We start from the raw sequence: 11,394 nt of genomic DNA on the forward strand, positions 1-11,394 counted from the left end.
GGCCATTCCACCACAGCTTGTATCTTGCACCGGTCCGTGGTAACCCCCTTCTGGCTAATGATGTATCCTAGGAAGGAGATCGTATGTTGGTGGAACTCACACTTCTCGGCCTTTACATAAAGCTGATGTTGCAACAGGCGGTGCAACACCTGCCAGACATGGTCGATATGCTCTTCCAGGGACGCTGAATACACCAGGATGTTGTCGATGTATGCAATGATGCTCCTCCCCAACATGTTTCTCAGGACATCATTAATTAGAATCATGGAACACCAAGGGGGCATTAGAGAGCACATACCACATGACCAAGTTTTTCGTAGTGCCCTGAGGTGGTGCTAAAAGCCATCTTCCACTCATCCCCCTCCCGGATGCGGACCAGGTTGTACGCACTACGCAGTTCCAGCTTCGTGAAGATGGTCACAGATCTTGGTTGGTAGTTGGGATGATCCCTCCGGCGACGGTCCGCCTTTTGTTTGGTGCGGGAGGCCTGCACCAAATGTTGATGTGCGCATTCCCAGACCTGTTCACTCTGGTGGAACCATTCATCCACCGCCGGTGAGTGGGTGGGGTTGGCGTTCCAGGGAAATAAGGGTGGCTGTAGAGATATTCTTGTATTAATTTTATAGTTTGTCACTTCCAGGAAAATGATCAAAAACTTTTGATGATTCACATTTGTGCAAATCTCCATGGTCATCCAATTAAATGCTCTCTAAATGTTCTACATTTTAAGAGTAGTAGGTATTTAATGTTATGTTTTAACATAAATAAATAGTGAAAGTGAAATCTTAAATATTAGGGGCTGGGCATGCACTTCTGGGATTGGAGGTTCAAATCCTACCTCCACCCTATGTGCACGGAGTTTGCATGTTCTCCCCATGCTTCGGGAGTTTACTCCTCCAGGAACTCTGATTTCCTCTTCAAGTATAAACACGTGTTGTAGGCTGATTGGCATTTCCGAATTGTCCGTATTGTATGAATGCGTGTGTGAATGTGTGTGCGGTTGTGCCCTGCGATGGGCCATTCCCCCATCCAGAGTGTCCCCCACCTTGTGCCCTGAGTTCCCTGGGATAGGCTCCAGGCTCCCTCACAACTCGGTACAGAAAATGGATGGATCCTAAATAGCTGCTACAACATAAATGATAACAGGAATTAACTTTCTGCATGTCAAGTTTAATTAAGAAATCAACCAGATTTCTGCATTAAAAAGGAAAAAAAAACAGGTGTTGATTAATTGAAAGTTTCTTTGAAAGAAAAATAAACTTAATTTTAAAAGCCACTGTAAAAACATGCGATTTTAAATGTCATTAAATGTCATTCTGACATCTGAGGAAAAAGGTCATAAGACAACGTCAATACAAATTTTTACTGAAATCATTTTTAGAATAAACAAATTGATCTTTGTGCTGTGATAGTGTTGGCATTTTGAACAAAGAAACAACCTTTAACTGGTTTTAACGTGTAAATAAATGAGTAATTTACAGGTAAATATGTAAATCTTTTAAATAAATGTTATATACTGAATACACAGAGGTATACAGTAAAGGATGTATACCATTAAAAGCCATAACCTTGAAACATCTCTACTCTATTTTAAATCAGACCATTTCAAGTTCAAGAATGGCCAAACATATACATTATTTTGTGAACGTAGAATTATTTGTAATGTATGTTTATGTATTTCAAGACTGTAATTGGTGGAGCATTCAAACCACTGTTATAAAAGTTTTAGTTAAAAGTGAAAGTGGAACGTTAAAGTAACTGAAAAAAATCTTCTCAAGAAACATTTAGAGTGATTTTCAAATCATAGCAAGTAGTGATGGCATGATGAATTATGCCACAATACGCTTTTCTGAAATGTGGATATTGGGATTTTTAAAAATTAATTCTGATTAGAAGACGCTGAGATAATGTTAAAATGTTTTCAGATTTAAACGTTTTTCTCCTTTTTCCTCTTGTATATATTTTAAATAATGTCATATATAAATGAATTTTTTTGTATTTAAATGTATTTTTGTAGACCGTGCTCTTTTTTTAATGAAGCACTACTGTTTTACAGGTACTTTGTAAGAAAACCTATGTATCATAATACATATCGTGCATCATAGAATTGCCCTCAAGAATCATAGGATATTTTTTTTTCAGCTAGAGGATGGTTTGACTGATGGATATCAAACATTGTTAGGTGCCACAAAGAACAAAAATATTTCCATCAAAAGAAGAATCTTTGTGGTACAAATAATTATTCAGTCTGTTATGGCAACAACAACAATCATGAACCACAAGGTTCTTTTGGAAACTAAAAATGGTTACTTGCTAATAAGTTGTTTTCTTTTTAATCAGAGTAATTGTGTTGTTTTTTTTCAGTGTCTAAGTAGCTGAGAAAAATATTACATATGTACATTCAGAAATGCTGGCCTAATTGAATTTTTGAGACTTCAAATAGCAAAGCTTTCCACCAAAGAAGGAAAGAGAAAGAAAAGTCTCCTTGCATGGTTTTGTAACCATTAAAATCCAACATTTTATATAAAAGACCCCTTTACAGAAAAGCCACATGGACTTTACATGTATAATAGTGATTGATTTCTTTTCACGTGATTTTTTACGCACTTTTTTTCATTTGTTACACATTATTTTTTGCACCATTTCTTTTCATGATTTATTAATTTTTCATGTTTATTTCCATGATTCATTCACATCTTTTATTTTCCACGAGTAATTTTGTTTAAACATGTTCATTTTACTCATATAGATTTTCACATGAATAATTCTTTTTCAAATGATCATGTTGTTCAAATGTCAAATGTTTACCCGAGTTCAGATGTTCGGTTCCAAGGCGTGTATTTAAATGCACTTTCGTATGTGACTTTGAGTCATTTACGTGATGTGTTTATTTTCATGTTAATTTTGCACATATTTATTCATATTTTATTTTACATAAACAATTTTTTGCCCATATGATAACATTATATACATGATGTTACACATTTACTTTAGTTCAATGAGTCAATGTTTTGGTGATTTTATTCCTCTGTGATTCATTTATTTACACGTCAATATATGATTTTTTTCTATTATTTATCAAATGAATCATTCTTTTTCACGTAATCAAATAGTGTTTACATGTTGACTTCACATGTTCCATTTTAAAGTGTAATATTGTGCAATGCACCTTCACAAGTTTTTTGTTTTTCAAATATGAAGCACTTTTGATCATATGTGAAATGTGATTTCCACCCCCCCTTAAGGCCCATCTATGCATTAGTAGTGTACACCGTGGATGACTCAGGCCTTGTTCCAGTCTCTGTGTCTTTATTGCAGCAACACTCACAGCACCACGCTGGACATTGCAGCTTCTTATTGGACAGGTACAGGACAGGCTGAATGCTGCTGCTGATGTCCATGAAGCCAAAAGCTATGAAACTGATATAACATTTAAACACATCAGGAGAGAAATAGGGCTGAAATGGGAAGAGAGCTACAGGAGGTAAGTAGTTAAAGACTATGATGGCTAAAATTATGAGCACCATCTTAAAAGCTCTTTTCTTGACCGGGTGCATGTCATCCCTTCCTTGACCCGATTGGCTCAGCGCCCACAGGATGGAGATGTTGCAGAAGAGCATGAATGCAAACGTGGCCAGGATCATGACCGTGAACACTTTGTCGAAGTTGGGGATGGTGCCCAAGCACTTCAGTATGGCGTACACTAGCGTGATGAACCACACGACAACGGCACACACGGGACGATGGCGCTGGTCCTTCAAGTTGGAGAAGACGATGGGATGACACACGGCCATGTAGCGGTCCATGCAGATGCATGCCAGGAAGAGTGATGACGAGTCCTTGATGCCGTAGAAGAAGCGCAGTATGTACCAGGTGCTGCTGGTGGTCAGGTACAGCATGTTGGCCAGCTCCAGTGGCGGGATGAGGCAGAAGAAGGTATCCAGCACAGCCAGGTGCCAGATGAAGATGTCCGACGTAGACGAGTCGCTCCTGTTGCGGTGGATCAGCCACAGGACTATGAGGTTGGCCGGGATGCCCATGAACATGTTAATAATCTGCATGCCCATGTATAAGAGGATCATCGCGGGCATGTGGCTGCACATCTCATACACTGTCTTTTCGGGCACCGAGACATTTCCGTTAAGGACCAGGGTGTTACTGGTGTCATTATGCATCTCCATCGCTCAAAAGCTGGTGCTGAATCAAACAAGAAACTCCAAAACTGAAATGAAAGGTATACATATGTATTATAAAAGTTCAAAAATGATAACGCATGTTAATATTTCGTGCAAGCAATCTTTGGTTTTAAAACTGCGTCAGTCTCACACAGTTTTAATGGCTCGTTAGTTTTTTCTGTACATCAGGGAGAAACTGCCACAGTTCTCGTGGGCACTTCAGCTGTAGCACTTGCTTCTTGCTTTTAAGAAGCAAGTTGTTACTTGTAACTTTCTTTAATTACATTAAACATTTCTGTGTAACAGCTAAGTTTTAAAGAAATTGAATTTTCAAAACCTGAAATTTGCTCTAATGTGCATTTTTCTACTGACAGACTAACAAAGAAGACATAAAGCAAACATCTAAGACAAAATGTATGTAATATCTACATATAGTGTATATCTCTATAGATATGAGATCTATATATAAGAACTTAGAAACAACAGCCAACAAGTTCATATGTGGAAACTCAGCTGGAAAAAGATCTCAGGTGATGGTTCCTGTTAGAGATAAAGAATCTCAGGGGGCTGCCCAACTACACGAAACCTTTCCATCTATACACTCATGAACACCCTGAAGTGGCCTCAAGCCTTCTAGCACAAGAACATGGGGGTGGTTTTCATCCCTGTGCCTATTTCTCTAAAACACTGGATTCTGTGGCTGCTGGACTCCCTCGCTGTCTGCGTGCAGTGGCTGGGAGTGCTCTGTTTGGTAACAGATGCAGAACGATTGGTTTTGTCACACCCTTTGGTGTTGCAAACGACTCATCAGGTAAAACAGGTATTATCCAACATTGAAACACAACACATGACGGCTCAGCGCAGAAGTGGTTATGAAACTATTCTCTGTGCTACCGCCAACTTGACCATTAAATGTTCCACAGCACTAGACACGATAGCACATGCTTTGCATCGTCTGCTAAATTCACAGGATGACACCATTCCTTTACCTGAAAATCATGATTGTTTAAAAGAAATTGTTTATTCGTGTAGCATTCGATCTGATCTGTCTGATACTCTTTTGTTTAACAGTAAGTATGTTTTTGTAGACGGATCGTGTTCTAAGCCCGCTGATGGAGTTTTCCTGTGTGGTTATGCTGTCTGTGCTCTACTGAATGTGGTGCTTGAATCACACTCTCTGCCATTTAACTCAGCTGAAGCAGCCAAGCTTTTTGCTCTCACTCTGCGTGCACGATATTTGAAGGACAAAGAATCACTATTTTCACAGACTCGCGCTTTCGGAGTAGCTCATGATTTTGGAAGGATTTGGCAACGACGAGGTTTTAAATCCACTGACAGTAAGCCAATCTCACATTCCACTCTAATCAACAATCTAATCTCTTCCTGTGCTAAACCAACAGCTCTCGCGATCGTCAAAACAAAGGTGCATCTAACTGGCAACACTGCAGAGATACGTGGGAACGCGCTAGCTAATAGAAACGCAAAACTGGCTGCTCAGTCAAAACAATCACCGTGTCCTTTTTTGGCCTGACCTTTTACCTTTTACCTTTTACTTTAATGAAATTCGAATGACGCCATTGAAAACCAGTGGCCTTTCACCTTTTGAGGTGTTATTCGGTCGACCTTTCCCCACAGCTTGGAAAATGTCTACTAACCTTACTCAGTCTGCAGGAAGTGGTGTCGATATTCATCTAGATGATTACGTGTCTAAATTGCTTGACGTGTTGCAGGAAAAACATGAATGTGTACGTGTTAAATTCCCTTTTCCCTCACAGAATCCCACACATCCTTTTATTCCAGGAGATCAGGTGCTGCTCTGGGTTCCCAAATGGAACAAACAGATAGGGAAGCCTAAATATGAGGGTCCGTATGAGGTTGTGGGCGTTTCTAGAACCGCGGTTATGACCTCAGAAGGACCGAGCTGGAGACATGCAAGTTGGTTAAAAGCTGTTAACAAATGAGCTCTGTCTATTCTTTTTCTCTCCACCTGTTCTCTATGACAGGTTGCCTATTCGGGAACGTACATGTACCCCTGCTGAGGTCTGAGCACCGGTGAACGTGTCTACAGAGGAAGAAAGTCCTGACCTGCTGGCTGTACTGATTCACATTTTACACATATACATATAGTTTTTTCTGTATTAGCTCTCATCACAAAACCATTAACATGTTTTTACATTATTGTCTTTTTCTGTTTCTGTTATTTTGTGGATTTATACTCCCAACATATCCTCATGGGGTTGATCCTGTTAACCTATGACTACAGAGAATTCCTTTGGGTTATTCTGCGCTACGCTAGAATAAAAGAGGGCAATGAAAAGAATTCTCTTATATCATGTATTGTCTTATATTATGAACTGCTATCAAATACCTATGTTGAATGTATTCACTTAATTACCTCTTTGAATAAGCTGATCAACTGCCATCCTTTATTATAGCTGACACATGTATTTTCTATACCTTGAAAAGAATTATTTTTGTAGTGTGCTGTCTGCTTTGTCTAGATCTGTCTAGCACCTGCACAAGTAGAAACCCGCCTATGCACTGCTGCTTATCTATGTGTATAAATACTCCTGTTCTGCACTAATAAATTTGGACATCTCTACGAACAGCATGTGTCCGTGTGTGTGTTCATTTAGACTCTCCAGGCCTGAATACTCTGCGGTCAACCACACTTTCTGGCTCATAGCAGCACAGAAGTAAGAGTTAAGAGAAATAAAAAGACTGAAAGGCTGACGGAGGACTGAAAGACATAATCTGAGATTCTTTATCTCTAACAATCCCCTCCCTGGCAGGAGGTTTTTTTTGTCAAATTAGTGGTTATTAATTCTTGATTAAGCATAAAAAATTACTAACATTTAGTTAGTTAACAGATGTTTATGAAATGATGTGTGTTAGGCGTGTACCGGATTTACTGTTGAATGAAATATAGAGAGAGACACAACTTGTTGAGAAAAAATTGGGCGGAAATTTTAAGCAGATATATATATATATAAACAGCTAAAAGATATTTGGGTAATTTAAAAAAAGTTTTTAAGTATTAACTACTTATTAGCACTTTAAATAAGAAAAAAAATTTACACTCACATATATTCGTCTCAACTGTAGCTGTTTTCACTTGTGAATAATTATTCCTGTTCTTCTGTACTATTTTCTTATATCATTATTGTCATACAAAGTTGTGTCAGTGTGCAGTGCCTGTACCTGGCCATGTTCTATATATATGTATATAGTCAAATTTCATGCAAATATAACATGACAAACCAGCAGAATTATCTGCAACATAACCGATGTTAATGGTAATCATTCCCTTCCTCTCCAAATCCACACACATGCATGTGAATCCGACGCTGACAATCTAGAAAGAACACGCTCATCTGAGGATGTTTGACACGAGCCAGGCCCAGGTACAGAGCACAGCCTAGTACCCATGATTCAACACCACAGGGATATTTTGCATCCAGTCACAGAGAGCGCGTTCTGGCAAGTCCTCATCATTCACACCGATTGACCATGATGCAATTTGCCATTGGTTCACTCGTGAAATTCAGTGTAACAAAGCATAATTTGTTACATGGATGTAACGAAGCCTGGCAGCTGCCTGACTCCAAGTTTCAAAAGCAAAGGTGCTGATGATGGAGCAGATGCTGCTGCTTCTTTTTAACAAGTTTCCCCTTAAAAGTTTCCCCCTTAAAGCATTGTAGCCCAACATAAAACCCAATACCTGTTACCGAATACAAATACAAAATAAAATCCGCTCATCATCCCTGGTACATGTTGAACCTTAGTCTTAATCTAATAAAGATACAGTATTTGCATGATGTTTATGAATTTATGACTACACTCTTAGAAAAACAGTTGTTCTTTGATTGGTCCTGCTTATTGGTCCAATTTCTTTTTATCATCACATGTGCACTAGTGCACATTTTGATTCCCTGAATCCCCAGATTAAGTGATGAGCTGCTGCTTCTAGATAAAGGGATCGTCACCAACTCTTCTTTCATGGATTTTAAATATTACACAAATCAGCAAGAGAGAGAATCATTGATATGATAGTCACATTACAACTTCCTGATGCAGGTCAATTACAGAAAACCTTTACTGCAAGTTTCCTGGGTCTTATTAACAAACTCATGGAGATTACTGAGTTACTGAGTTACTGAGCACGACAGCTGATCAGAACAGATTCAGACCAACTTCAAAATACCCTAAAATGAAAGCAAGCGTTCTATAAAACTTTATACAATGTACAGGGATGCAGTGTGAATATAACTTTGTTTATTTACAATTTCTCACCACATGCTCAGAAAAAGAATATTTCCATGAATATTTGAATACTTGAATTGAGGACTGAATATTCTCCTGAAATTTACATTCGTCCTTCTGATAAGAAAAGCACCTGGTTTCTACATTTACATGCTGCAAAGAGGGCATAGTTGTCATCTGCTCTATTTAAAAAAAAAAACACACACATCTGTGGCCTACAATTCTGCATGTCAAGTTTAATTAAGAAATTAACCAGATTCCCGCCTTAAAAAGGAAAAGAAAAATCAGGTGTTGATTAAATGAAAGCTGAACAATTTCTCTGAAAGAAAAATAAACTTAATTTTAAAACCCACTGTAAAAACATGCGATTTTAAATGTCATTAAATGTCATTCTGACATCTGAGGGAAAAGGTCATAAAACGACGTCAATACTCATTTTTACTGAAATCATTTTTACAATAAACAAATTGATCTTTGTGCTGTGATCGTGTTGGCATGTTGAACAAAGAGACAACCTTTAACTGGGTTTAATGTAAATAAATCAGTAATTTACAGATAATTATGCAACTATGCAAATCTTTTAAGCAAATGTTATGTACTGGATATATGAGGTATACAGTAAACAATGTATATATTTATAAGCCATAACCTTGAAACGTCTCTACTCTATTTTAATATAAATCAGACAATTTGAAAAATGCCCAAACAATTTAATGATTTTCAACCTTAAAATTTTTTGTTTTGTAGCAAAAATAAGGAAACATATACATTATTTTGTGCAATGCAATTCTGTTGTGAACTTTTTGTTGTGTCTTAAGGTAGTTTTCTGCCCCATGCAGCGCTGTTGAATTCTTGATTCTGATTGGTCAGAAGGTGTTCCTTAATTTTCTATAACTGCATGTTTTCCACTATGGGAAAATCTTCAGGACATAAGGCTTTGCACTTTGCAGTTTCCTGATAACATGATAGGCTGTGGGGTGGGGGGGTTTTTTTGTCTGTTGTTTTTTTGTTTGTTTGTTTGATTGATTTCTATGAAGAGACTAAGATAAGCTGGTAAGACTTTTGAGGTTTCTCGGTATCATGACACACTGCAGGGTTTTTTTCCCCTCATTTTAATAACTACAAGAGAGAGGGAAAAAGCCTGGTAAGGAAACTACTGATTATAGCTGTTATAAAGTAAGCAATAAGAGGAACTTGCTTCATGAACGTTCTACATCATTAAAATAAATCTAAATTTTTAATCCGTGGCAAAATTTCAGTAATATAAGAGAAATAAAACTCTTCAGGATTTTCTGTTATAGGAAAATGTCCTCTTCTTAATCACACCATCCAGTCAGTGATTTATTTTCCTACAATAACACCTCCAAGTGTTTTATTGCTCTCCTAACCCCAAGCAACACTTTTGAGACACTTTTACACTCACGATTTCTTTTAATTTGTCCTATAGCTTTTGTCAGTTTCTGATATTTTTAGTTGGTGGACTAAATATCGACCTAAATTTCTACTATGTATAGCTACATAGTAGTTGGATATCAGTTCACATTTAATCATTTTATTTATTGTATAACCATAAATGAACTGATTCATTTCCAAAGACTTGTAACTTCTTAAGATAATGTAGTTAGAAAATGTAAAACAGGATTTCAAACAGGATTTCAAATCCTCTTTCACACTGCTCACTAAATTTAGCATAACGTTTTTGTTTTTTTGTTTTTTGTTTTTTTTTTAAGTATTTTGCCAACCATGTCCTGACTTATTTAATTAATTTATTAGTCATCAGGTTTCAGGTATCAAGTGTCAAATATCAGGTATGATTTGGATCTATATTTGTATCTTATGTAAGACAACTTGGTGTCAGGTATCAGCTGTCAAATGTTTGGTTCCAGTTGTCAGGTGTCAAGTTTAAAAGTGTAAATTAATGAGGTTACACAAGAAAAGGGCCAATAACTAAAATATACTCAAATATACATTCACCAGCTATTTTATTAAGAACACCTATACACTCGCTCATTAATGCAAGTATTCGATCAGCACAATGCATAAAATCATGCAGAGACAGATCAAGAGCTTCAGTTAAAGCTCACTTCAAACATCCGAATGGGGAAACAGTGTGTTCTCAGTCAATTTGACTGTGGCATGGTTGTGGTTGGTGTCAGATGCTCTGGTTTGAGTACTGCTGACCTCCTGGGATTTTCACACACAACAGTCTGTAGAGTTTACACAGAATGGTGCAAAAAAAAAAAAAACCCAACTAAACATCCAGTGAGCACCAGTTCTTTGGGTGGAAACACCTTGATGAGGTGATCTCCTAGAGGAGAATGACCAGACTGGTTCAAGCTGACAGGAAGGCTACGGTAACTCAACTACCAACTCTTTCCAAACATGATGAGCAGAAAAATATCTCAGAAAGCACAACACGTCAGACCTTGAGGTGGATCTGCTACAACAGTAGAAGACCACATCGGTTTCCACTCCTGTCAGGTAAGAGGCTAACAGGCTCACCTGGTCTTTTTTCTAATCTTCAATTGTCTGTACTACTTGTGATCCATGAAGAAGTAATTCATGCCACCCAACACAATTCATTCTTCGCACAGATGATAGTTCTTCAAGCTATTTTTCAAACTTACATGCTTCTCACATTGCAAACACCACATCAAGTTGTTCGTGTATATTCAGAGAATACAGAGAAAATAAAACCACTTTCCACCTTTGAGGATCTTTCACTATCAAAGCATTGCACTTGCTCAAAGTCTTTTCCATGTGCAAATAACCTTCCTGCTTCGTCCGTCTAAATTCCCTCTCCGTCTTAACTTTGGGACTGCCATGTCTGAAAAGAACGTTCTAGCATCAATGTGATTCTTAAGACTGAGATATCAGTGTCACACTCATTCCTCTAAAACAACATTTCTAATATTTTGGAGATGTTACAGTCGGTGCTATTCTAGACCATTAGTGA

At 37.7% G+C, this 11,394-nt stretch overlaps 2 protein-coding genes across 2 annotated transcripts; one reads left to right on the plus strand and one right to left on the minus strand.

The window, feature by feature from the left end:
• Positions 1 to 1,832: 1,832 nt before the first annotated feature.
• Positions 1,833 to 4,408, minus strand: LOC108259705 (proteinase-activated receptor 3-like). The gene has a single exon (XM_017459409.3). The coding sequence runs from the start codon at positions 4,179 to 4,181 to the stop codon at positions 3,252 to 3,254; it is 930 nt and encodes a 309-aa protein (XP_017314898.1). The 5' UTR covers positions 4,182 to 4,408; the 3' UTR covers positions 1,833 to 3,251.
• A 142-nt stretch (positions 4,409 to 4,550) lies between these two features.
• On the plus strand, positions 4,551 to 6,775 carry LOC124626476 (uncharacterized). The gene is made up of 2 exons (XM_047151948.2): positions 4,551 to 5,512; positions 6,179 to 6,775. The coding sequence occupies exons 1-2, from the start codon at positions 4,822 to 4,824 to the stop codon at positions 6,229 to 6,231; spliced, it is 744 nt and encodes a 247-aa protein (XP_047007904.1). The 5' UTR covers positions 4,551 to 4,821; the 3' UTR covers positions 6,232 to 6,775.
• The last annotated feature ends 4,619 nt before the right edge of the window (positions 6,776 to 11,394 follow it).

This window comes from Ictalurus punctatus, chromosome 28 (assembly GCF_001660625.3).
Source record: "Ictalurus punctatus breed USDA103 chromosome 28, Coco_2.0, whole genome shotgun sequence".
NCBI lineage: Eukaryota > Metazoa > Chordata > Actinopteri > Siluriformes > Ictaluridae > Ictalurus > Ictalurus punctatus.

Coding starts and splice junctions, on each gene's coding strand:
- LOC108259705 (XM_017459409.3), bottom strand. CDS start 4,181: ATGGAGATGCATAATGACACCAGTAACACCCTGGTCCTTAACGGAAAT.
- LOC124626476 (XM_047151948.2), top strand. CDS start 4,822: ATGGGGGTGGTTTTCATCCCTGTGCCTATTTCTCTAAAACACTGGATT. Junction 5,513..6,178: donor AGGTTTTAAATCCACTGACA/GTAAGCCAATCT, acceptor TCTCTATGACAG/GTTGCCTATTCGGGAACGTA.